The sequence below is a fragment of the Danio aesculapii genome, chromosome 11 (genome assembly GCF_903798145.1).
Source record: "Danio aesculapii chromosome 11, fDanAes4.1, whole genome shotgun sequence".
Classification (NCBI taxonomy): domain Eukaryota; kingdom Metazoa; phylum Chordata; class Actinopteri; order Cypriniformes; family Danionidae; genus Danio; species Danio aesculapii.
In genome coordinates this window covers 24,139,144-24,166,964 of record NC_079445.1, presented here as the reverse complement: position 1 = coordinate 24,166,964, position 27,821 = coordinate 24,139,144, and the positions used below count along the sequence as shown (strand labels likewise).

General features: G+C 36.5%; 1 protein-coding gene across 1 annotated transcript in view; it reads right to left on the bottom strand.

The window, feature by feature from the left end:
* cntn2 (contactin 2) overlaps nt 1-27,821 on the bottom strand; it is a 69,790-nt gene that overhangs the window by 19,494 nt on the left and 22,475 nt on the right. Inside the window, exons 2-13 of the mRNA XM_056467969.1 lie at nt 16,310-16,402; nt 9,138-9,279; nt 7,219-7,394; nt 7,044-7,139; nt 6,751-6,963; nt 6,571-6,673; nt 6,267-6,448; nt 4,390-4,526; nt 3,777-3,906; nt 3,436-3,586; nt 3,198-3,325; nt 881-1,056 (exon numbers count right to left, since the gene is read on the bottom strand). Coding sequence (XP_056323944.1) covers nt 881-1,056; nt 3,198-3,325; nt 3,436-3,586; nt 3,777-3,906; nt 4,390-4,526; nt 6,267-6,448; nt 6,571-6,673; nt 6,751-6,963; nt 7,044-7,139; nt 7,219-7,394; nt 9,138-9,279; nt 16,310-16,367 — 1,692 coding nt within the window. The 5' untranslated portion in view covers nt 16,368-16,402. The remainder of the gene's footprint in view (nt 1-880; nt 1,057-3,197; nt 3,326-3,435; nt 3,587-3,776; nt 3,907-4,389; nt 4,527-6,266; nt 6,449-6,570; nt 6,674-6,750; nt 6,964-7,043; nt 7,140-7,218; nt 7,395-9,137; nt 9,280-16,309; nt 16,403-27,821) is intronic.

Sequence of the window (27,821 nt, the reverse complement as noted above, 5' to 3'; positions counted from 1 at the left end):
AGGGGGCGCTCATTCCCCTAGAGGTCCCTGTGTTTCCCCTCTGCCTTAGTTCTTCCTCATGTGTTCTTGTTTACTTAATTTCGATCACCTGGGACTTGTTCCAGCCTGTATATTTGAGTCAGCCCCGGTGAACTTCTCTTGATCTCCTGAGCAACGTCTAGTAAGACTGTTTTATTTTCCATGTTACTTCCTGCCTTATTGTCTATTTGTTTTTTCCCGTCATGGAGTTTTCTTTGTATGTTTATTATACTGTTAAAACATTTTGTATACCTCATTCTGAGAAGAACCTAAGTTGTCTGTTTTGCAACCTCATTTTTGAGAAGAATCTAAGTTGACGTTTTTTTTAAATAAATTCTTCTTTTTTGGATCCCTACTTGAAACCCCTTAATTGGTTCACTCACCAGTCTACACCAGAGACCCGGGTTTAAGACCCACCCTTGACACACAATGTTATTTTACTATTGTCATTTTTTTCCCAATATTACTACTTGAACTGTATTTGTAAGTAAATAAATGTAGCTTTGGTGACTCAAGAATGGGATTAACATTATCATTGTCAAATCTTTGTCGGCCGATATTAAACTAACAACACGTAAGACGCAAAATAAAATCATACTAAATAAACAATATTTTCAGTTTGAATGTGATAGTAATTATAATAAAAACACTGCTTAAATGTTTTTTTAAATATAAAAACATCTGAAACAAATTGACCTGTATGAAAATGGAAAAAGCATGACGACTTGCTGTATCTGAAATATTGTGTTATTTTAATTTGATGGCAAAAGATAACACTGTAGAGGGGTTCAATGAGCCTTTTAAACTTCTTTTGTACCTATTCTCCAGGACCACATGTGGAGTAATGGCAAGAAGTGCTCACCCCCTCCATGCGCCGATAGTGTCCGTTTGGTTCCTCTAGGTCCAGCAGAACTCCATTGAGTGACCAGGTGAAGGTGAGGTCCATGGTAGGGTCATGTGACGCATGGCACTGCAAAGTGGCATTTTCACCCTGATTGATATCAGCATTAGAGGGCGCTAGTGTGATTTTTGTGGCATCTGTTTGAATGAACAGAAGTGGAAACATTTTGTATCAATGACATGCTGATGACTATTTAAAATGCAAATTTTAGAGGTCTTAACGTGTTTACATGCAGACTCTATCATGATTTCTTGACAAACATGTTCTATTCACATGCAGCACAAGAAGATGTGGTACAATCAACATGTGATGCAATATGAGATGTAAGTTTTCCAGTGTCAGAGTACTTTTCTTCAGTTTGTAAATATTTATTTATCATGACAACCAACAGAACAAATTAAATTCTCAACAGTTAGATATGCAAATTATTATAATTTTTCGAAATCACTGTGGGGAAAGCAAACTGATAAATTAATAAAATATTCCAAACAGGGTTTATTTATTGGTTTGCATGTAATCTAGCACAACATGTTATTTAACTAAGGTGATCTTGTGAGTTATCAGTGTATTGGTGTGCATGTAATCGTGTTCCTAGATTAATAAGTCAAAAACACCCTCTGACTTGATATCAAGACATAATAGATGATATGTAGTAATTAATAAGCCATTAGATAGCTGATAAAGGTATTTACATGAAAGCAACCTAGGTTGAAAAATCAAGGTGTGTCTAGAAAAGTCTAAATTTTGCTTAACCATTAATAACCTCTCCCTATAAAAACAGTTTATCTTACATGATATATTTTTTTTATTTTAAAATCACACACGTAAACGCACTGGAGGTATAATATTTCATGCAAAACAAATCGTCTATGACTAATAAAATAGATGAAGAGTCAAAGATAAAAAGTATTTGTCAAAGAATTATAACAATAAAAGTGTAACAAGCATAGTAATAATAATAATAATAATAATAATAATAATAATAATACTACATCTAGTTAAATTAGATTTTTTCTAAACAAAAAATAATAACTAACACACACTACCGGTCTCAAATTTGGGTTCAATTTGTTTTATTAATTATTAATTTTATTTAATAATTTAAATTAAATTATTCTGTTCATCAAGGTGGCATTTATTAAATGTAAAAATTGTTACATTGTTAAATACTTTTTTATTAAATATTTATCTATTACTTATTGCAGTGTTTCCCAACCCTGTTCCTGGAGGCACACCAACAGTACATATTTTAGATGTCTCCTTTAACTGACTCATTCAGTTCAGATTTTGGAGTCTCTTCTAATGTCCCGATGAGTTGATTCAGGTGTGTTTGATTAGGAAGAGTTTGAAAACCTGTACTGTTGGTGTGCCTTCAGGAATAGGATTGGGAAACACTGACTTATTGTTTGTAGTTTCAAATGAAATTATTACTCCAGTCATTATTGCTTTTATTACTATTACCCTTTATAATAATAATAATAATAATAATAATAATAATAAATATTAGAGTGATTTCTGAAGGATCGTGTGACTCTGAAGACTGGAGTAATGAAGCTGAAAATTCATCATGAAAACACTGGAATAAATGATTAAATGAAATGATAAACTACTTTTAAACAGCTATTTTATTGTGCAATAACATTTCACAATTTTACAATTTGTATTGTATTGTTGATGAAATAAATGTAGGCTTGGTGAGCAGGAGAAGCTTATTTTAAAACATTTAAAAATCCTACTGACCCCAAACTTTTGACCGATAGTCTATATTTTTACCAGAACATCAAATGGTTTCAACCAGAAACACCAAATAATATCTTGTCAAGCTTATTTTCAAATAACAAGTTGCAAACACAATAATTAACTCTATTTAAGCTCATAGTGCAGTTCAAAAAAATAATAATTAATTATCATTTTTCAATCTACTATCCTTGAAACCACTAGATTTGAAATCGTGAAACCAATTAGCCAACAAAATAGTTTTATAATTTTAAATATCTGAATGACACTAGCATATATTTTAATAAGTACAGGTCAGGTCAATAAGTGCATGAAAGAAAGTTATACTGGGAGTGTGGTTACATTTTTACATAAATATGTTATAATGAAAGAAGATGGCTCATCATTTCACCCACAATTTCATATTTCTTTCATTTGCAACATTCACTTTGGCACATAGATACTTTATATACTCCTAACATGCTTTCTATCAAATGATTTTTGATTGACACAAATCGAAACATCTCTTTGAACCAAACCTAGGAAAATAAGATTCTGTTACCTCTGACAGACAGGTGTCCTGTGCTGTTGGCCTTGCCAAGGTAATTTTCTGCAAAGCAGGTGTACTTTCCTTCATCAGCGCGACTGATGTTGTAGATCCACAAAATCCCATCCGGAGTCACGGTTATCCTGGAGAGAGTTCATACACACCATACTGCTACTAAAATCATCTACAGCTCCCTCTTCCTAATCAATCAAGACATCTAAACGTCTTTGAAACACTTTGATTACTGCATTACCTTGTGCTATTAGTCAGTAACTCTGTGCCACGGCTCCAGAAGAGAGTGGGTTTGGGAGCTGCCCGAGGTTTACACTCCATTTTGACCTGTCCACCACGGGCAGCAGGAACCAGCTTCCGCACTGGATTCAGCCTGAAGTCTGGAGCCTGGACTGAAAGAGGGTGACAAGACGGGGCAGGAGGGAGACGGGGAACCACACAAAGAGGATTTAACCACTGATCATACTATAACTGGGGTTCAGACATGACTGGGTAGGCAGAAGGGGGTTTGAAGTGTATTAACATACACAACAGGACTATATTTTCTGATGTGTTTTCATGCTGAGATTGTCTTGCGCTCACCTTGAACTCTGAGCTCAGCGTTTGAGTAAATGGTGCTGTGTTTGTTTTCAGCTACACACTGATACATCCCAGAATCCTCCAGGGCAAGATTAGCAATTTTCAGCCGGCCGTTATTCACTTCAACGCGGTCCTGCATATACATGATGAAGATGCACATGAGCACCAGCAGAGGGCAACACAACATTTCTCCAGTCAATATACCTCCAGCTGAGGAAAGACACATATCTCTGCCTCGGAGATATGAAGAGTTTTTTAAGCATTTCGTTAGCATATATCAGTCTTGACAGCTAGAGGTCCTGTTCATTTCTGATAACACACACATTGTCAGATAACAATCCAGCTGCGGTCTTGTGTGTGTATGTATATGTGTGTGTGTATGGCAGACCTGTGTGAGGAGATGAGGGCCTGTCCGTTATGGAGCATAAAGCATGTGTCTTTGTGTGGCAGACCTGTGTGAAGCCAGAGAGTGTGTGTTTGTGAGTGTGTGTAAGCATGTGTTTTTGTGTGGCAGACCTGTGTGATGAGAGCCTGTCCGTTACGTAGCCAGCAAATGTAAGAGAGAGAGTGTGTGTGTCTGTGTGTGTGTGTAAGCATGTGTCTTTGTGTGGCAGACCTGTGTGATGAGGGCCTGTCCGTTACGGAGCCAGCGAATGGTGGGTCTGGGTTTGCCCGCTGCAGCACAGCTCCACTGCAGCTCTGAACTGATTTCCACCTCAGAGTCACTCATGACCTGAAGCCAATCCGGCTGAGCTGAGGAAGCAGAACACACACAAAAACCAGTAGATTAACACACACATCCACTTATTACCAAAAGAAGTGTTCACTTAATCAGCTTGTACGTCAGTATTGCTTTAGTGTTACATTTTTTAAAACTTTTTTATTTCATATTCGCCATTAATAAGTTTGTTTTCATTAAAAATGTTTATTTGTGTTTCATTGTAAATACTACTGATAATGTGTCTTCGAAATGTGTGAATGAATAGAAATCTGCACTGTGAAACACATCCATTAATTAACGCTTTCTGGTAGTTTCTGATTCATTGATAGTTTTCGTGTATTTACACTTTCGAATTGCATTATGGGACCTTGGTCTCTCCCAGCAGTCACAGGACGTCAACATGACGTCAGACTGACGTTGTATCTTTGTCGTTGTAACGTCGTGGGGACGCTGCATTTTGTTTGGAGATGAAAATTGGGATGACATCAGAACCCAATGTCAGGCCGACATCAATGCCCAACATCCAACCTAAAATCAACCAAATATCAACATCTAATGATGTTACAGCTTGACATTGTGTGGACGTTACCACTATGATGTCTATCAGACGTTGGATTTTATTTGCCATACCTGACGAATAAATGTCAGTATTTGATGTCAATATGATGTTGGTTTAAGATGTTGGCTTGACGTATTTTCGTCACTTTCAAACATAACCTAAAATCAATCAAATATCAATGTCATTGCACACAGTCACAGCACACAGTTATGTTTTGTTAAATAAGTTGCATATAAAATTTACGTTTCAAAACCGTGCAAATTCAACCTGCCAATGACGTTTTTACCCTCACAATCAAATTTAAAACTGCCCAATCTGGCAACACTGGATGTAAACTATGGTAAAAAAAAAAATTATCATTACTTTTTCTGTAATTGAATGGATTTATTTAAATTGATTTCTTATAAAAATATCATTTCAAACTAATAAAAAATATCAATAAAGGCCACTTTTTTTAAAACTAGTTAAATATTCAACATCAAAAAGTGTCACAGCATAGATCAAGCTCCCATATTCCAATTCAAAAGCATAAAAAGGCTCCTGTTCACCATAAGTTACAGGCAACTGTTAATTAATAGATATGTGATGATGTGACTGTAAATAAACTTTATTTTTTTTAAAAATTGTTCACCCTAATTTCTATACCTTCACCCATCCTTAAACTTACCAATAATAATATATGATCATTGTTTTTTATGCAAGTAAACACTAAAGACACCAAATGAAAAACAAGTTTTAGTCTTAGTCTACAACAATAATACACTTGCTCGCAATGTTTATATTGCATCAAGCTTCGACTTAATGTTCATTCATTCATTTATTTTTCTTCGACATAGTCCCTTTATTCATCCGGGGTTGCTACAGGGGAATGAACCACCAACTTATCCAGCATATGTTTTATGCCCTTCCAGCCGCAACCCAATGCTGGAAAACATCCTTACAAACTCATTCACAAACATACACTACGGACAATTTAGTTTATTCAATTCACTTATAGTGGATGTCTTTGGAATGTGGGGGAAACCAGAGCACCCGAAGGAAACAGGGGGAGAACAAGCAAACTCCACGCAGACATGCCAACCCAGCCAGGGCTCGAACCAACAACCTTCTTGCTGTAAAGTGACAGTGCTAGCCACTGAGCCACCGTGTTGCCCTACTTAATGTTGATGAGAAGAATATTTATATTTCTGTTTATATCTAATACTATGCCTACCTTGCACAGAAACACGTCCCTGATGAGTCTCACGGCCTTCTGAGTTGTAAACCTCACACTCATACATGCCCTCATCATCAAAATTCAGTTCAGGAATAATCAAGATGGGCCCATCCACACTTGCTCCAACCTTAGGGGGTAAAATCCCATCCACCTTCCTCCAGCGGATTTTAGGAATCGGACTAAAGGGGGAAAAGTATGTGAGAGCATGATAGAAAGAATGGTTACATTTTTATAGCTGACTGAGATATGGATTATGTTGAAGCGATGCTGCAGTGATCTCTAGGAGTTAAGGGGGACTTACTTGCCATAGGCAAAGCATTCCAGCTGTGCGGTTTGCCCTGATAAAGCGTATGTCTCAGCGGGAAAACGCACTCGGATATTTGGAGCGGTTTTCCTTAGGCTTGCTGAAGAAACACAGCAAAAAAAACAACATTCAGTTTTTGAGCTTGTTGCTGAAGGAAATATAAGGCTTTGAACTAACCATCAGGGTGAACCGTGAGCTGGACGGCTTTGCTGAAGATGCTCTTGGTGCTGACGTCCATGTTGATGGTGGTGAAGCAGAAATAGTTGCCCGTGTCATTGGCTCTCGCGTTAGCAAGATACAAGTTACCAGTGACCTGAGAAACAAACCACCTGCCCGCTTCTGGCTGGATGAAGTTGGGAAACTCGTTGATGAACCAGCGATAGGACAAAGCTAACAAACAAAAGGGATGCAAGAGTTAACGAAATAAAGAGAGAAACGTTTTGCTAACTGATATGCGTGTGTGTGTTTACCTGGGTAATGAGCTGGTGGCTGGCAGGCAAGAAATGTTCCCATTCCTTCATGGACCGTCTGAGGACTTCTGCTCTCAGGGGGAAAATCATGCAGGTCTGGAAAAAAAGCACAGTATAATTCAAGCACAAGTAGTAGACGAGACCCAGTTTTCATACTTGGACAACAGCTACTCACAGCCGAACTTGAGATTAGCAACACGGCTAACAATAGTGCCGCATCGGTTGATTGCAAGACACTGGTACGAGCCGCCATCTCGCCCATGCTGAGGGTTGTTGATCACAAGGTTTCCTGCGACCTGTGTATAGTGCGACTCTTCAGCAAATGATATTTCAGTGCCATTCACACGCCACCTGGGAGGAAATCACACACAAGATCTTACCAGGATCTGAATACAAGAGTGAAGTAAATAACAAATTTGCCATATAGACAGCATATTTTTATTGATTTTATTAAAACATCATACATAATCTACTTAAAAACTGCTCTCATCAAATACATTGTATTTTCAAGTTTTCTTTTTTCAGGATTACATACAGAACTAGATGTCATTTAAATAATATATAAAAAACCAGTATAATAAAAAAATTTTGAAACTTCATGAATCAGAAGTACTGACTAGTAAAAAAAATTAAATAATGTAAAACAAAAAAATAAAAAAATTAAATCCTAGGTTCCATAAACATATTAAGCAGTACAGATCATTGATAATAATTACAGGTGTAACGGATCACGGTTGATCTGTGATTCGTATGGATCCCACCCTAAGGCTCGGAACTTACTTGGCCAGCAGATTAATAATTTTTTTTTACTGATACACTAATCCTAAATTTGTAACGATCACAAAGAATCATTCAAATCACATGTATGAAAGCGTTTGAGTTTTTCTGTAAAATATAATGATGATGGAAGAAGTTGTGGTGGGTTATTCAGGATGTGGTGGGTTTCTTAGGTTATTAAAGGTGTTTTCTGTCACTACTGGTTTAGCACGCATTAATGCATTGAATGTAGGCTGCACGATTAAACATTAAAATTTCGGGATCTCAACAACCACGCAACATTCATTATAAATCATAGTGACTCGCATATGTTTATTAATCTTTCGAATAGCTGCATTTAAATCTGTGTGTGAAAAATGCAAAAATCAAGAAAGAGATTCAGTCAGCAGTCTTTTGATTTAGTTCTGAAGTTACACACAGACAAATAACACAGAAGTACTGGGATAACAGTTTATAGTTTAAATAAAACCACTGATGTTTATGGTAAAGATTAAAATCACCATCATAAGCTCAAAAATGAAAGTTGTAGGCAGCAATTACTATATTTAACCAAAAGGTGGCGACAACCATCCATCAAAAATATGCCACTGAATAATTCTTCAAAAATGATCCATCTGACAATGAAACATGAAGATTTATAAGTGAATAACTGAATCATTTATGGAAAATGAGACTAAATATAAATATAGGTTGTACAAATGATAATGTTAGATTTATACATTTAGCGATATCAGCAATGGCAGGTAGCAACAGTGAGTTTTTTCCAGTACCAAATATTTTACAATTTGTTTTTATTCAGCTGATTATTTCTTTATTTTATATTTAATAAAATTACAGGTTCTAAGTTCTGTTTGTTAAAACCAAAAGTTTCTTGCAGAACTGTTTTTGTAATAAATGGAAAGCAAATTATATTTGTCTCCTCCCTTTTCTGGCGGATCCAAAAAAATGATCCGATCTGTGAGATTTGTGATCCGTTACACGACTAATAATAATGATAATAACCATATATTTATTCAAATTTAAAAAACAGTTTTCTGAGGGATCATGTGACAATGTAAACTGTCAAGTTCAGCTTAGCCATCACAGACAAAAATTTAATTTGAAAATGTATTAAAACCAAAAGTTAACTGAAATTCGATTAATATTGACAATATTACCATTTTTACAGTTTTTTTAAAGCAGCTTTGTTGAACAGATACTTCAGAGATGCTATTTGGTAAAATATGTTGGTTTTTGTTTAAGGATAAATCATATAAAGCAAGTAAAGGTCCTGTTTTGTTCGTTCACGTGTAAATGACAAAAATGGGATGTGAGTACCGGTAAACAGCAGCAGGGCTGGAGCGAGCCTGGCAGCTCAGGGTCACCTTGCCTTCTGGCATCCCCTCTGGGTAAATCAGACTAGATGGTTGCTCTTCAAACACCGGCCCACTGTCATGACCCGACACACACACATCCCCACCTACAAAAAAAGTAACAAACAATGTCTGTCAGAAAGTGTCTAAACAGGTTACACCTAATGAGATGCACACTTTCACAAAGCATTCACGGATTAATGCAGTGCACCAAAACTGAGATCAAAACTGGAAAAAAGCTATAGAATGAAAATCTGGATATACCAAGGCATAGATGAATAATAAGAGTTCAAACCGTGAGCCTCAAACACCATTGTTCCCTCGTTCTCATGTAAATCCTGAGTTTAAAATCCCAGTGAAAATAGACCAATTGGAGCAAAACAGACTATTATCAACAAAAATTATTAATATGGTTACCAGGCAGTGGTTGATTGGCTACAATGTTTCTATCTGAGATGACAACAATGATAATTTTCCCCTCATTTTTAAGTTTACATAAGCTTGTATTTTACATATTTTGTATGTGGGACTATTATTTTGATAAAGATAGCGGCATTATAGAATTGGAGCATCTTATCTCATCCCTAATCACAGCTAGTCACCATATTATGTATCATGTCACTCAACTCTTACAGTGATTTTTTAGCAACAGCAATGAACTTACATTTTTTACACAATTACATGGAAGTTATGATATTAATTCCTGTCTTAGCTTTCATACAGCGTCTAATATTTAATCTAATATTTTGTTCTCTCAAAATGCAATTTTTGATTCATCTTTTGCTGTATAAGTTGAGAACACATTATAACAATAAATAAAAAGCAATATATCAATCATTCATTCATTTTCTTTTCGGCTTAGTCTCTTTATTAATCTGGGGTCGCCACAGCGGAATGAACCGCCAACTCATCCAGCATTTGTTTTATGCAGCGGATGCCCTTCCAGCTGCAACCAATCACTGGGAAACACATACACACTTATTCACACACACTACGGACAATTTAGCCTTCCCAATTCACCTGTACCGCATGTCTTTGGGCTGTGGGGGAAACCGAAGCACCCAGAGGAAACCCACGCGAACGCAGGGAGAACATGCAAACTCCACACAGAAATGCCAACTGACCAAGCCTAGGCTCGAACCAGTGACCTTCTTGCTGTGAGGTGACAGCACTACCTACTGCGCCACTGCGTTGCCCTAAGCAATATATCTTTTTATAATAATTCTTTGGGTCAAGAAATCATCCAAATAATCTTAACCCTGTTATTCATAATTCTGTTCGTAATTGGAAACAGTTAAAGACTCATTTCAAATGTCATTTTTGCTCTCCATCTCAGCTAACCCCGCTTTTTACCCTTCGATGTTAGTGCATTTGAGTTTTGGAAAAATCTAGTGTTACGAAACATAGGGGATTTATATGTAGATGGAAAATTTGCTTCATTTCAGTAGCTGTGTGAGAAATACAGTATTCCTTCTAATCATGTCTTTATATACCTTCAAATAAGAGACTTTGTTGAGTCTAACATTTCAAATTATGCCACGGCATCACCCATGTATCTGGACACATTTCTGGAAAGATGTCTTAGAGATGGTTTACAAGAGTTTAGAACAGGTGAAAAATCCATCTACAGAGAAAATTTAATCTGCTTGGGAAGAAGAAGAGGAATATCCAAGTGAAATTTGGGTTTAAACTGGTTCACAGATGTTCCATTAACACAAGACATTAGCTACGTTTCCATCCACCTACTTTTATGCGCATTTTGGATATGTGCATAAAAAATGGTTGATGGAAATGGCAAGATGCGCATAAAACATATGGGTGCATAACTGAGTAAGATAAGCTTTTAATTCGATAAGAAAAGATGCGGATAAAAAAACAATGGAAACACTTTTACTGAACAAATTCCTGTGTGCGCATTAAAAAAAGTCATGTGATTTTGTTATAAGAGATCATGTGATGATAAAATGTGTGTGAATGGACAAACCAGCAGGCTAAGAACATTATAAAACATCTGAAATGTTGTTTTGATCATTCTAAAATGTCTTAGCAGTCTCAGTATTAGTGTTATTATATTATTAATTACCTCCAGAATTCTCAAGAGCGTTTGTGCTCTGCGCCTGACGCCTTCAAACGTCACAACGCATTCATTTGCGTGTCGGCATACTGCTTTCTGAGGCGCAAGTCATTTATTAAATAAAGAAAAAATTCACACAGCTTCTCCTACCGCATTAAATTCTGTTTTTACTGTTAATATTTGGTTCCAGTTATTCAGGAAGTGACGATTTTGTTCTCTTTGACTCATTGGATGGAAATGCTACTTTATTCGCATGTCTTATATGCGATATTCCAGTTTTGCACAAATTTAATTCGCATCTTTGGATGGAAACATATTGTCTCATTAAGTAAAGTGCTTCATAGGCTTCATTATTCCAAGTGTAAATTGAATCAAATATTTCCAGAAGTGTCGCCACTGTGTGACAAATGTGTTTTTAGATGCAAACCTCTCTCATTCCTATGCTACGTGTCGCAAATTTCAGTTTCTGGAACAAAATATTTTACAGTTTTTTCAGATACATAAGACATGCAGATTGAATCAGATCCTATATTTATTATATTTGGAGTTTCCACAGACTTTTTGAGACTTACACAAGTACAACAACAGCTTGTTTCATATGGGTTGATCTGAAAAAAATTGCCTTTTGTTTTGGAAGAAAAAAGAAGTTCCAACTCTTAAATTATGTAAACGGGTACATCACATTTGAAAAAAAATCTGGTATACCCTAACAGACAAATTTGGTCCCATTTTATTTCCTTTCTACAAGCTAGTGATTAATATGTTTATATGCCTTTAGTACCTACTACTTTTATCATTGAATAGTACTGTTGAGTGCTTGTTTGGGGGAATGCATGTTTTTTTTTGTTTGTTTAATTGGTTGTTGGTTGTTATTTATTTATTTTTAATGTCTAATTGTTAAAATGTAAGTTGTATGTTTATATTTTTAAAAAAGTGTATTTACAAGTAAATTCCTGCTAAAATATCTAATATTAAAAATATCTAAACCATAAGAAATCATCTAGATTTGCTGCATATTTCTTCCTCTGTTACTGAAACATGTTTTCTCTTTCTGGATAAGGCTTACATCTAAAGTAAGGACATGTTCCTGTTATATGTTGTACATGAGCACTTTAATAACATTACAGAAAGCAGATTAATGACCTTACATGTTGGAATTCATAAATCAGCATAAAGGGCAAAAGCCTATCTGTGATGATCGTTTTAAGCTGTAGTCATTTATGAATTTACTCTAATTATGAAAAATGAATATGCTCATGAAGCACAATCAGGTTAAGCATGCATGTAAACTCACTACCCTTGAGTGTAGTCTATATCCAGTCACCTTGTGCTGCTCAGGTCTTTTGTTCTGCCTTTTTTGAAAGTCGGTGTAGTGTGCCAAACAGACAGATACAGGGGGCCGTGTGTGCCTAACATCTCTAGCATATCTGCACTCAGAGAACAGGGGTGTGTTCTCCACCCGGGGAAAGCCAGCGGGGGATACATGCTGTCAGATATAATTGCCTGCACTCAGATATTTTGACAGAACGAGGAAACCGGGGAGTATGAAAGCATACAGTAAAATCTCCAGGTAGTCATGCACGCATCTGATGCATTATGAATCGCTTCCAGAATGAGTCTGGATAAATTGGGAAAGCATGTGCATTTGTGTCAGGGAGTGCATCTATGATCGGAGATTTGTTTGTCTGCATGTGAGGTTTATGATAAACTTTCTTAAAGTTTTCATGGTATTTTCATGGCTTTTATTCTATTTTTATAAACAAATATAATGTAATACTATACATAACATCAACAATAATGGAAATTCTTTGAAATTACACATGATCCACTTCTATAATATATATACACTCACCGGCCACTTTATTAGGTACACCTGTCCAACTGTTCGTTAACGCAAATTTCTCATGCGTTATCATCACATGGCAGCAACTCATTTAGGCATGTAGACATGGTCAAGATGATCTGCTGTTCAAAACCGAGCATCAGAATGGGGAAGAAAGGTGATTTAAGTGACTTTGAATGTGGCATGGTTGTTCGTGCCAGACGGGCTGGTCTAAGTATTTCGAAAACTGCTGATCTACTGGGATTTTCACGCACAACCATCTCTAGGGTTTATAGAGAATGGTCTGATAAAGAGAAAATATCCAGTGATATTTTCAGTGGCAGTTTTGTGGGCGCAAATGCCTTGTTGATGCCAGATGTCAGAGGAGAATGGCCAAACTGGTTCAGACAGGCAACAGAAACTCAAATAACCACTTTTTACAACAGAGTTATGCAGAAGAGCATCTCTGAATGCACAACACGTCCAAACTTGAGGCGGATGGGCTACAGCATCAGAAGGCCACACCGGGTGCCACTCCTGTCAGCTAAGAACAGGAAACCGAGGCTACAATTAGCATAGGCTCACCAAAATTGGATAATAGAAGATTGGAAAAACGTTGCCTGGTCTCATGAGTCTCTGCTGCGACATTCGGATGTTAGGGTCAGAGTTTGACATCAACAACATGAAAGCATGGATCCATCCTGCCTTGTATCAACGGTTCAGGCTGCTGGTGGTGGTGTAATGGTGTGGGGAATATTTTCTTGGCACACTTTGGGCCCATTAATACAAATTAAGCATTGAGTCAATGCTACAGCCTACCTGAGTGTTGTTGTTGACCATGTCCATCCCTTTATGACCACAGTGTGGTAATAAAGGGATGGTGGAATGGGAGGAAAGGGAGATTCACATCATGGATGTGCAGCCGAAAAATCAGGAGCAACTGCATGATACTATCATGTCAATATGGACCAAAATCTCAGAGGAATATTTCCAGTACCTTGTTAAATCTATGCCACGAAGGATTAAGGCAGTTCTGAAGGCAAAAGTGGGTCCAAGCCGGTACTAGTAAGGTGTACCTAATAAAGTGGCCGGTGAGTGTTTACAGGAAAAGCTGTTTTTAATAACTTAGACAGATAGATAAATTCACAAATATTTTCTAAAAATATTTTCCTAAAGTCTTCTATACATACCCACAGTCAAAATATCCTAAACATGAAATTTTACAAAGTTATTTTATCTCTTAAAAATAATTGCAAAAATCTAAATAATTAAATAATGTGATTTTTCTTTTAGCAACAATTCTACTAAAAACAATACAATTTGGAAAATAATACATCTGGATCTCTTCCATGCACCCAAATGCACATGAGTGTTACATTTTTATGAAAAACATTCTTTGAAAACAAGACTGATCTTGTGCATTTTTAAAGAAACACGTCTTGTTTTTGGGTGAAAACATCTTTCCTAAAATAGACCCCAATACAATTGTTTTCAGTTACTATGGTTGTTATTTAGATTTCACTGGGTCTCTACGTGCATAGGCGTGTATACATATATATATATTCATGTGTTTGTTCAAAGGAGTGTGTGCGCGCTGTGGAGACCCACAGGAATCTGGGGCAACAAGAGAGAGGCAGAGGAAGCGAGATGAGTTGAAAAGAGGAACCAGCTCCCCGGGAGCTTTTCTGCTCTGAGATTACACTCAAATTCACTGGCGTGTTGCTGCTTCCAGTAATGGGGAGAAACAGCTCCAAACTGCCACTTAAGTCATTTTCCACCAAAGTCTTTCAGCATCTCATCACAGTTTCTATGTTTGCATACTTCTAGTGAGTGTCCTAGACTAGAAGCAGAAACTGTTTTGTCAGCCAATTGAAAAATCTCAATGCTAGCGAAGATACTCCTGGATATTTTTCTCAGTGCTATATGAATAAATAGTGTGTTTATGTATGTTTTTGAACCATTTATCATTTTTATTCCTATTATACACTTTCAATGTTTGGACAATGCTGTTCAAATATTTGGGGTCAATTCGATTTATAAGATTATGAATATAACAATAGTTGTACTATTATCATACCTGCCAACACTCCAGATTTTCCCGAGAGTTTCCCGTATTTCTGACCCATCTCCCATTTTGTTCTGTCTTCTGGAAAACTCTCGTAATTTAACCCTACACATCCCCACCACTCCGCGCCCACCCCCCTCCGCCTCAACCAACCATTAATTCACTAATAATTAATAAATAATTCACGCCTCCTGAGGTGACTTACGGTGTGCCTTTGCCGTTTGCAATGCATTAAAACCTATTTTTCCAGCCGCAGCTGCGCTTCATTCTCGAAATGTATAGTTTGTCTAAAGTGATTTATACAAACTACATTGTATACTATGACCAGGGATACAAATCAGCCAGCGCAGCCATCCCTCCATAGTAAAAAGCGACATTTTGTGCCTGCTGGTTTGTTTACTTGCAGGAGTTCCATTGGCATTTTCCCACACGTTAATTCTGACCAATCGAAAAGCAGTTTGGGAAATACGTTCAATAACATCTGGCCAATGAGGGATGTGGATTTTGTCACATGACTGCATTTTGGTTCTTTTTAACTGGTTCGGACCAAAGCAATCAGTGTGGTGTGATACATGTATGATACAATGTATCATTTGTTGCTCTTGGTGCGGAACAAATGAACCGAACCACAGATGTAAAAGCACCCTAAATATCATGCCAAGAAACTTGGTTGCTCATTTTGGTCGGATTCCTAGACAGAATTTAGGAAATGAACTAGATTTTATGCCTTGGAGACTAGGAGTCAGAGTAACTTTGACTGGAGTGCCATTTGCAAAGTTAATAGCATTATGGACAAACCACATTTTTATCAATGTTTAATGTGGCCTGGATTACTTCAGCCGACAAAAACACCTCTCAAGTAAATCAAATCCCTTCTGCCCACTGATCTAAGATAACACAATGAATAATTCAACTGAATTTGTGGACCCCCACTGATGCACAACCCTGAAAACCACACATCCCAGACACCATCAAAGTGACAACGTATATTTCAATCATGTTTTAACAAGGAAATGCTGACGCAGAGGGAATACTGGAAGAAAAAACAACAGGCAATGAAGTTTCGCTAATGGGGGAAGGGCTGAGCGAGACCTACTAAGTATATTTGCAAATGGGATCTTGAAAGAGATGAGATGACGGGAGACGTGAGATCAGATCAGATCAGATCAGACTTACCCAATGCGTTGCTCAGAGCCAGAAAGCTGAGAGACAGCAGACACAACAGAATCCTCATCCTCCAACCGCAACCACACCCAGACCAGACTCTGTCTGCAAAGAAAATGAATATAACAATTTTAAGAAGGCTGAAAATGGAATTTCACTCCGAAGATGCTTTCAAAAGGCAAAACTGAATTATGAATGAAAATTTTAGGCTTTATTGTAATACAGTAATGAATGAAACAAAGAAAATTAGTGTACATAGAAAACAGAGAAGTACAAGAAAAGGGTATTTTTCTATTTAATCGTAAAAAATGGAACGCAATTATGATTTTATGTTGATTATTTTAAACAAACAAGGAAATTTATTGTAATACTACTGTACTGTAAAAAAGTAATACAAATATTTGATTTAACCTGCTGAGCTAATGCATATAATTAATATGCTACACTGTAAAAATAGCCAAAAATTGTTACCGTAAATATGGTACCCAATTAACAGTTTCCTCATTATATACTGTGAACAACTATAAACTGAGTTTCGCACAATTTCCTGCATTTTTTGTCATGTACATTAGAGTTTAATTGTACATCTAATGTTAAGTAAAAAAAAGTTTATTGCATTATTTTTAACTGTAAAATCCTGGCAACCACACCTGTTAGACTTTGACCATAATTTTTAAAGAAACTCATTTTACAGTGTAGAATTGTTATCTGTACATGAAACTGTAATTCATTGCAGTGGATAAAACAAAGCTTTTATTACAACGAACGACAAAACCATTACACTGAATGATGAAACTTTCATTAATATTGAATTTTCAGCCAACTAAATAAGCTGGTTAAAATGGTTACTTTAGTAGTTATGTATACAATAATAAGACTTGGTGTTAGTATAAGAGCCTTTGAACAGGCAAACAGAAATATATATATTCTTAAATCAGGTTGGCTTTTTTAACAGCACTCGTACAGCCTCCTCACCCTTCTGTATTACTCCACCCACATAGAGTAACAGCAGATCAATAAACTCACTACAGTTTGACAAATATTGCAGCTGTTGGACAACATAATGTAATTTTGAGGCTTTTTTAGGCGAGAAGGTAGTTGTTTAGATAGGAACTATGCAGTTCATTTATGCAGTTCACTACAGTGCCTATTTTAAATATTTATACAGCATGTTGGCATCCATCAGCCTGTCATACTGAGCAGAGCAAAGATGGTTGATGTTCGTCCACAAGATGGCGACAGAACCCACATAATAAGCCCTTAGTGGAGACAAAACTAAAGCTGATCAAATCAATTACAAACACGTAAGTGACTTTCTAAGTCGATCTCTCTCTTTTGTATGTTGTAGTGCTGTATTTATACCATGGTCTGGTAGTGTTTGCTTTGCGGGGTTAATTATTGTGATATCCCTATTGCAACAGAGAAATACTGGGAAATGTCTCTAGACTGATGGCATTTCATGCCGTTCAGCTGTATAATCTTAAAATGTCAGCAAAATCACATATTTTGTCATCACTTTAGACATTACGCTAGAGAATCATTCATATACTAGCTCCAAAGTGATGTTGATGAAGTAGCTACGAATTCTGCTGTTCTGACGTCAGCTGCAGATGTGAAGGAATGGCGGAAGAAAGTAGTTCCTCTTACAAATGAGTTTTTGACTCTACGTGTTTGACTTTCTTTTTTTAAACAGGATTATGCCGTCAAACTGTTGTATGAACGCAATATCACACTCATAGCAGTGTGATATGGCTGCATATTGTCACTGGTGGGACACATGCATGTTCACAAAACTAGTATTAAACATTTATTTTCTGTTTATATAAAATCTCTTTTGTGAATTGAATTTGATGCAGATAGTGGGATGTCCCATCTTTGACCCATATATTAAAGTACCAGTAATGCATATATTTACTTAATACAATCCCTGCCTGTGCAATTTGACTTTAGACATACAGTAAATCCAAGATACATATTCTGCTTTTCTGTGTCCAATTCAGCCAATTTGTGGATCTGCGGTTGTGTGCATAGTCTATTACCATCATTCTGACACTGCGTTCCTCTGACTTATTACAAAAAACACCGTCTACAGCATCATATTCACCACTCTCTTGCCCTGATGTGTCACCTGCTGATGCACGGCTTGTAGTCGGGTTTAATAAAACAAGGGCATGTGACTTTAAATTGTTTTACATCTAAACTGACAAGAGATGGCTGGGCAGCAGCTGTTTTGCACCATTCACCATCCGCTCCTCACATCTGCTTCGGGAACGTTTCCACCAGTGTGCAGCATAACCCCCTCTGCCCTGTAATTGGCAATTGCACATCTTTTTCCTGGCTCAAGTAATGGCAATCACAGCAAGGGCCGCAGCTCAGCAGTTGCTGGAAGTCAGATGTTCTGTTTGCGATGTGAAAAAGCATCCCTGAGGTGGTTTGTAACAAAGAGAAAGACGCTTTCATCAGAGAAATTTCTTAATTACGACAAACAGGACTGATTGCCACCTGACTGCACTCCAGTTCATTGGTTGGGGTGTGTTGTCACAGTCTTTTCAACTGCGCTCTGCTTAGCACTTTATAACGTGCTGATGTCTGGATAAGGCTGACATGATTTTCCTCATGCTGCAGTAGACGAAGGCATGAATGTGAGAGGACTATTCGTCAAGGAATGCACAAGTCACCAATGCTACAAATTTACTGCTCTGTTCAGTGCTTTGATTTATTGTGTATGGTCTCAAACACATACTGCATAGCTAATAACATTTCCTTGCAGTTCTCTACCATAGAATAGCCTGGGGGTAGTTTCTGTATGCCTTTATTTCAAATTTGATAATAATAATTTAAAATGTGTGTGTATAACATTAAAATTGTATGGGTGTTTCCCAATACTGGGATGGTGGTTCATTTCGCTGTGGTGACCTCCGAAATAGAGACTAAGAAAATGAATGAATGAAGGATGTTTATTTTATTTAAATAGTAAAATAGGCCTATGTTGCTATTTAAAAGGTGTGTTTTGCTAACTAAACTAAACTATATACAACTGAGGTCAGAATTAATATGTGTTGATTTTTTTCAACACATTTCTAAATAGTTTTAATAACTCATTTCTAATAACTGATTTATTTTATCTTTGTCATGATGACAGTAAATAATATTTGACTAGATATTTTTCAAGACACTTCTATACAGCTTAAAGTGACATTTAAAGGCTTAACTAGGGTAATTAGATTAACTAGGCAATAAAATGTTATTTTTTATTATTTTATTTTATTATTTTGTCACATTGGTGTTTTAATATTGGACTTATACTGTAGGTCTATTGATTTTCCCTATACTGTAAAATATTTTAAAACGTAGCACAACATTTACATAGTATGTTTATTTATTTATTCATTTTCTTTTTGGCTCAGTCCTTTTATTAATCTGGAGTCGCCACAGCAGAATGAACCGCCAATTTATCCAGCATATGTTTTTTATGCAGCAGATACCCTTCCAGCTGCAACCCAACACTGGGAAACAGTATATTTAATTTAAGAAAATATAAAGCATGTTGCAAATATAATTTTAAATAAAGTAAATATATAATACATTTAAAATAATATACAGTAGTCCATATTTTATAGTGGATCAAAACCTTTCATCAAAGTTGTCCAAAAACAATCTACTATTTGCCTCTCCCACATCTTTTCTATTCTTGCAGACTTTGCACAGCCTTTCACTATTACTGATTAGCATGTACATGCCTCGCCACATCTCACCTATTCCTCTCTAATTCCCTTGGTATGTACACTGTAAAACTCCAAAAGTTAAGCTAACTCAAACCGTTTGAGGAAACTGATTGCAACAAACCAAGTTCAAAAACTAATCCTAATGAGTACTGTGAACTTGATCCATTTGAGTAAATGAAGCAATTTGAGCACAGTAAAACCCAATAAATGAAGAGAACTCAAACCAACTGAGTACTGTAAACTCAATAAGTTAAGGCCAGTGCCTAATTTGTAAATTGCGAGGTCCTGGAACAGATGGGCATAACGGATCTGGCATGTCATCCAAGGATGGAGAGGTGTTGCGCGCGAAAGTGAGGGGGGGGGGGGGGGGGCTTAATGTTGGATGGCAGAGGGGTGTCGCGGACGCAGGACAGAAGTGAAGAGCGGGGGGTTGTCATGGACAAAAGTGAAGAGGATTGGGGAGTCGCGGAAGAAAGTGAAAGTGAACAGACGGGGGAGGAGAGCGGTTGAGGAGGGGGATCGGTAAAATGAGGTGCCGGATCTCAGAGGTGCCAGATCTGGATCCGGCGTGCTCCGGCACAAATTAAGCCCTGGTTAAGGCAACTCAAACCGTTTGAGGAAACCAATTGCAACAAACCAAACGTACCAAACTTAAGCTGAAGTAATGAGGTATTTAAAGAACTCATTGCCTTCGACACTGAGTTCAAAACTCATTTCATATGAGTAGAATTAACTTTCAGTAAGTTTTGAGTTAACTACACTCATTTCATTTGATAAAGTTGACTGTTGGGTTTTAGAGTGTAGGTCTCAAGCTCAATTCCTGGAGGGCCGCAGCTCTGCACAGTTTTGCCCCAACCCTAATCAAACTCAGCTGATCCAACTAATCAAGGTGTTCAAGATTTCTAGACACTAGTGCTGCCCACTAGGAATAGTTTGAGAGCTCAATCATAAAAATACCATAATATGTTTGCAGATTAAGAAACATGCTACAGTAAATGAGCATCGTTTATCTAAAAAACAATGCTAACCGCCTTTGAAAGGTGCTTTTCAGGATGTCTGCCTTTATGTAGTTTTTATAACCTACCCACTGCCGGGTTAATCAATTCTCAGACACTTGCACATGTGATGTCACTGTGAGGGGTAGAGTTAGGGACGGGGTTAGGTGTAGCAGTTCCAGAAAGTGGATGTCTGAAAGTGCATGCATGTCTACAAATATAGAGTAATGAAAGCCATATATATTTGTTTAAATTCAGTAAAGTATCAAGGTCACACTATCATGTTAAATTTAAGACATCTCTTAAAAAACATGACTTTTTAGAACCTTTTTGGTAGCTTAAATAAAAAAAATCCAAATGTAATACTTTTTGAAGACTCATAGGAGCTCTGGCAAACATGGCTGACTGTGATGTAGATTCCCATTTTCTATACATCATCCTCGTCTTGTTCCGTTAAGTCATGCTCATTATTTTTGCAATTTTTTTACTCTGTTTTTACTCTCTTACTTAAGTTTTTTTCCCTCCTTGGATTCCCGCTTGCCTGACCCTGAGCTTGTCTGCCCTCCTCTTGTCTGTCCTGCCTTATCTATCTCCCGATCGACGTCCGCCTGTTTGACTTTTCTCGCTTGCCTGCTGTTTTGGACACTGGTTGCCCACTTAGCCTCCTGGACGTTCTTTTCTTCAGTCGCTCGTCTTTCTTTTGAACATTTAAATAAAGTCCAAAATCACGCAAAAAGTGCTCAGGGGTAGCTTAACCCTTATGTGCTGTTGGGGATGTTTTCATCCCCTCTAGGGTGAGTTTGAGTCTTAACTTGGCCTTAACTTGTTCTGTGTTTGAGCTAGCAGAATGATTTTTAGTGACAAATCTTATTTTGATACATATTTTGGGAAAATGCTCAACGAGACACTCTAGACAAATTTGCTACACTTTTGTTAGGGATTTCATTTATTTATTATTATTATTATTATTTTTTTGCATAAATCTGTTAATTAACTTCAGTCCTGATCAAAACTACTAAATTGTTCAAAAAATTAGAGGATTTTAACTCTTTAATTGCCAAATTCATAAATGATGTTAATTATTTGGTGAAAAAACACACTAAATTACTTATTATTATCAATTTGAGAAATATGTTATATAACACTCATCGTCTTTTTTCAATTCTGAACTAATAATGATTTTGAGTTGACCTTGTGTTCAATTTAATACTTTAGTACTGTTTAGATATTCTAATGAGTCATGAGACCATAGTGAAACTCCAGATGCACCTGATCTCTGTTACCATGATGAAGGCAAGCATTTGCTGAAACACGTAGATGCAGTTTTAAGGAATAGCCATGTCAGTAAAGACTTTTAAATATTTTTTTTTTCACATTTTTCGAGTGCCTTGGATTTACTTTTGCTATTTATATAAAATCTTTTTTTACCGCATTTTGCATTTGGATGCTTCTTTCTGGCTTTTGACACATTCTTGTCTTAGGATAATTTAGAAAAATCTAAATATATTATAACAAATAAAATGTACCAATGATGGAAAAACATGCTTTAACAAATTACCAATGCAATGTTGAGATTAATTATATTAATTACTGAAAGCAGTTATCCAGATTTCTCCAGTATTTCTCAGATTCACACCAACAGTGAATCATAGCTCTTGCTTTATTAAAATCCCATTTTGCTGTGTCCATTCAAACCTCAGAGCTGAGGAGAATCATAACAACTATTTCAGCCAGTATAACACGGCTGACTGTTTTTATAGCCACAAATAAAAAAAACAGAGCGAGCCTGACAATGTATTGTATATACTATCACATCAGGAAAATGAACTGAACAGGATTGCATTTATTTATTTAATTACCTCATTTACAAAATGTTGCTATTAGTAATGGCTCCACAGATTTGGAGATGTTGCCGTTGTTGTAGCTTATATGGGCCAGCGAGAGCAATTTTTCCTCCCTTTATATCCTATTCAATACTTTCTTTGTATATGTAAATTGGTTGGGGCATTCGGCCCATGAGGGCTCAATGAAAACGACCTAGTGTTCCCTATGGCCATTCAGTCCCAGCCAACCATCATACATTCATCTCCAAATACTTCCTTTCTCTATAAAAAGTCAGGTTTCTTGTAGGACTCAAGGACTGCCTCGGGCAATGACGCTTTTACTGCTGCCCTGACATCTGCTAAAGGGACTAAACCCCCCAAAATGGATCTTTCCCAGCAGGTGGCCTGTTTAAGTCAGGCGTCCGTGTAGAGACTTCACAAAAGACATATCTAAGGACTTTTTATATCAGTCCACAACCTTCATCTTTAAGTTCTGTGGGGAAAATGAAGAGTCCTGCATTATCAATATGAAAAAAACATCCTCAAACAGCAAAAGTCCTATATACTTTAACTGATACAGCAAAAATATATATATATATCTTGAGGGTCTGAATAATCCTTAAGTAAACCAAATTGGTATTCACTGAACCAATCCAAGCCTGATCTAAAATGTATGGTTTAGTGTCCCCAAGTCATGGCCTTGTTACTGAATAAATATTCAGTGTTTGCAATCCGAGTTTGCAGATAAAGTTAGCACTTGATAGCCAGAGCTAAAACAGCGGCGGTGGGAGGAATTCTAATGAAGATCCACGCAGGCACATCTATATGTTTTTGCAATACAAAGCAGACTTACTCGAAAACTACACTGGTTTCTGGTTTATTGTATTGCATTCGCAGATGCCTCCAGCTACCAGAAAATAAATTCATAAATGCCTTATGAGTCATTCCAAAGAAAGCCCAGGACTACAGATCTGTGGATTCAACTGCATGAGCATCCTTTCATGAGTATTCATGCCATGATTAGTTGTTTGTTGTCATTATTTGCTATTTGACGTGTTTGTTCAGAGCAATGAGTCATTCTTCTGACAGTCTGAATAGTGACACAGAGCTCAAACTTACTGTTTTCAGACCAAAAGTCGTAGGTACATTAAGCCCAATCATTATAATGACTATGCCATTAAGCCTAGAATCTATCAACCGTGAAAATAAAGTGGAGCAGAGAGAATGATTAAAGTGTAAACGACAATGTGTAATTAACAGATATTACTGAGAGCTTTCCCAAGCTTGTTCTGGCCTGTGTTGTGTTTCTATTCGTCTGTGTAGTGAAATGAAACACAAGGGTAGAACGTTGTTGATTGGGTCACCAATCAGAAATGGCATACTCATGCACATGGATGCTAACACCTTGTGTCAGGACATTTTCAGTTGAACTTTTCTTCATCTCCTTGCAGAGCTTAAGGCATACTGTATGTTCCAGGGCATGTTTTTTCTGAAACAGGCTGTGACTATTATTGATGTGATATTGTTAAATGCTTTTATAATACAATTAAAAGAACATAAACAAAATAGGCACAAATTACACATATTTTTACTGGTGTTGAATAACAGACTTACAAGTATTTGTACAGTACATTTCAACGTACTAGTAGTTTTAGTTTAATGACCTTTTAAAACTTTTAAGGCAAGCAAGACAAGTTTATTTATATAGCACATTTCAAACACATTCAAATTCAAAGTAATTCAAATAAAATAAATAAATAACATAAAAAGAAAGAATAAAATTGTTAAAAATGGATAAAAACATATTAAAATGTGTTAAAACCGCTTTTAAAGAAATGAAAAATAATAATAGTGTGATCTGTCGGACACAGCACAGTGCTCATTTAGTAAAGGCACAGCTAAACAAATGTGTTTAAAGTCTTGATTTGAATGTGCCTAATGTTGGAGCACATCTGATCATTTCTGGAAGCTGATTCTGGCAGCAGGGGGCTCAGTTGCTGAAGGCTGATTCTCCCTGCTTTGACTAAACTCTTCGGATTTTATTTCATTTGATCCTAATGATCTGAGTGATATCTTAGGTTTGTATTCAGTGAGCATATCTGTAATGTATCGAGGTCCTAGGCCATTTAGTGATTTGAAGGCAAGTGATAATACTTTAAAATCTATTCTGAATGTAACTGGGAGCCAGTGTAAAGACCTGAGGACCAATGTGATGTGCTCTGATTTTCTGGTTCTGGAATCCTGGCAGCAGAGTTCTTCACTGGAAACAAAGCATCTAATTCTTGCAATAATTTTGAGATGATAGTGTGCTGATTTACTTACTGCTTTGACATGGCTACTGAAACTCATATCTGACTCCAGAATAACACCAAGATTCTTATTTTTTGTTGTTTGACCCCTAGAGCCAAGGTATGCATTTACCTTGAGAACCTCATCTTTGTTCCCGAACGCAATGACTTCAGTTTTGTCTTTGTTTACTGAAGAAAGAAAGGTTAGGAAAGTAATTGTGTCATAGAATGAAATCTGCATATCCTAGAAATAGCTAAAGAGTATGGAAGGCTGTTTCATTGTTCTCATGTACAGTTGAAGTGAGAATTGTTAAACCCCCTGAATTATTAGCAGCCCTGTTTATCCTGTTTATCAACAATTTGTTGAACGGAGAGCAGATTTGTTCAACATATTTCTAAATGTAATAATTTCTAATAACTGATTTATTTTATCTTTGCCATGATGACAGTAAATAATATTTTACTAGATATTTTTCAAGACACTTCTATACAGCGTAAAGTGACATTTAAAGGCTTAACTAGGTTAATTAGGTTAACTACACTGGTTAGGGTAATTAGGCAAATCATTGTATAATGATGGTTTGTTCTGTAGACTATGGGAAAAAAATATAGCTAATGAGGCTAATAATTTTTACCTTAAAATAATGTTTTTTTTTTTATTAAACACTGCTTTTATTCTAGCCAAAATAAAACAAATAAGACTTTTTCCAGAGGAAAAAATATTATCAGACATACTGTAAAAATTTCAAAGCTATGTTAAACATCATTTGGGAAATATTTTAAACGAAAAAAATTCAAAGGGGCTTTTATAATTCTGATTTCAACTGTAAATTCTGTCAGTGTAATATCCTGGTGAAAACTCTCTAATGATTCTCACAGGTTAATTAATAATGTTTTCCCTTATTTTACATTCATCTAATCTTGTATTATACTAGCTACAGTATGTACAGTATGTGGAACTGTTATTTTCATTATATAACTATCAGTTAAGGCAACCAGGCATTGAGCATCTAATCTCATCACAGCTTGTCATCAAAATGCAATATTCTGGAAAAAGTTTATGTAGAGCCCCATAAAGAGGTCTTTTAAATTGTATCTATTGTTAATTTAACGTGTATATTGTGAATTTTGTTTCACGTATGTTTGTTATGATGCAACAAATGGCCAAATATAAGTGTTTAATGCACGCTTATGCATTAAATCAATATTAAAACATTTTCTGGCAAATGAAGTCAGTGCAATGGAGCATCAGAAACTGACACAAGCTGTGGAGTACCAAAGCAGAACTTGTTAATGTTCATGAACATTCCAAATATGCTCAAAACCAAGCTTTTTAATCTAGAGGTAATTCCTGTGGTTATAAACGAGCATATACAACTATTTCTGAATGGAAGCGAGTGACATACTCTATAAAGTCACCTCATACATTAGTAAAACAACAATTACAATATATCTTATTTTCTGGAAAATATGGTGCATTCCTCACTATGATTGTCTTTACAGAGTCTGATTTGTATTTCACATGCGCACAAAATACTTGCCATGATGTCACATTTTATTTCAAACCCAGTACTTTACCCAGTCTTTAGTTTTGTTATTTTTGTAAAGGTTCCCAAGGGTGATAACTTTGCGACTCCGAGGTCTAAAAATCCTCAAAGGGGCTCATTGACTTCACTAACGTACTGCACTCAGACTTGTGCTATGCATTATTTAAGTCTTGCCTTTCTCAATATTTCACCTCTGTCACTCACTGAGGCAGCAATAATCAAATGAAATTCAAAAAGGGCTGCTACTCAAAAAGCTGGGTCTTTAGTATAAACCTGAGCCAAGTAATGAATAAGACTAATTAACAAGTGAAAAATCTGAGTGTGTGTGGTACAATTTCTTTCTTTATTTTTTGTACAGAGAATTGTGCCTGTCCTTAACACATACATTGAGCCGTCACATATACAGTACCTGCTGCTTTATAATACCTCAAGACTACTGTCACAGTTCCTCTAATTGGTGCCACCACAATAGACAGGAAAACACAGACTGTAGAAAAGTGCTGAGGTTGGATACAGCATGGCTTTAGACAGCCAGTGGTGATACAATTGTCAGCTTAAAATGCTGCTTTTTCCTTGGCTTGCGTGAATTTCTGAAACCAAATCTCTGTTCATGTTGGAATGGCTCAGATTTCACAGATTCCAAGGCCTGTGCTAAAACTGCTTAGTCTAAACACTGATGTGAAGCAATGGTTGAGTCTTCTGAACTGCACTTAAGCTGCATTTTGACACATCTTAATTTGAATATATTGAAGAAAAATGTGTGTATTTTTTTTTTTATAAAACAGAGATTTGCAATGCTAATAGACATACACTCAAGACTTTATGCACATGGATGATTCTGGATGAGTTCAGTCCCCTACAATGATTTTATAGGGAAAATGGTGTATAAACTAGGGGTTTAGGGGTTTTCTGCCAAACGTCTTTATAGATTAGGTTTGCAGGAACTGTCAATAGATGGCCACATTAAGTTTTTTCCCAGAGATGTTTGATTGGGTTCAAGTCCGAGCTCTGGTTGAGCTACTTGAGAACATTCATAGAGTTACAGTGCTTAAAGGGACAGCTCCTCAAAAATGAAAATGTCTCCATCATTTACAAGTTGTTCTAAACTTATGGGAATTTCTTTCTTCTGTTGAACACAAAAGGACG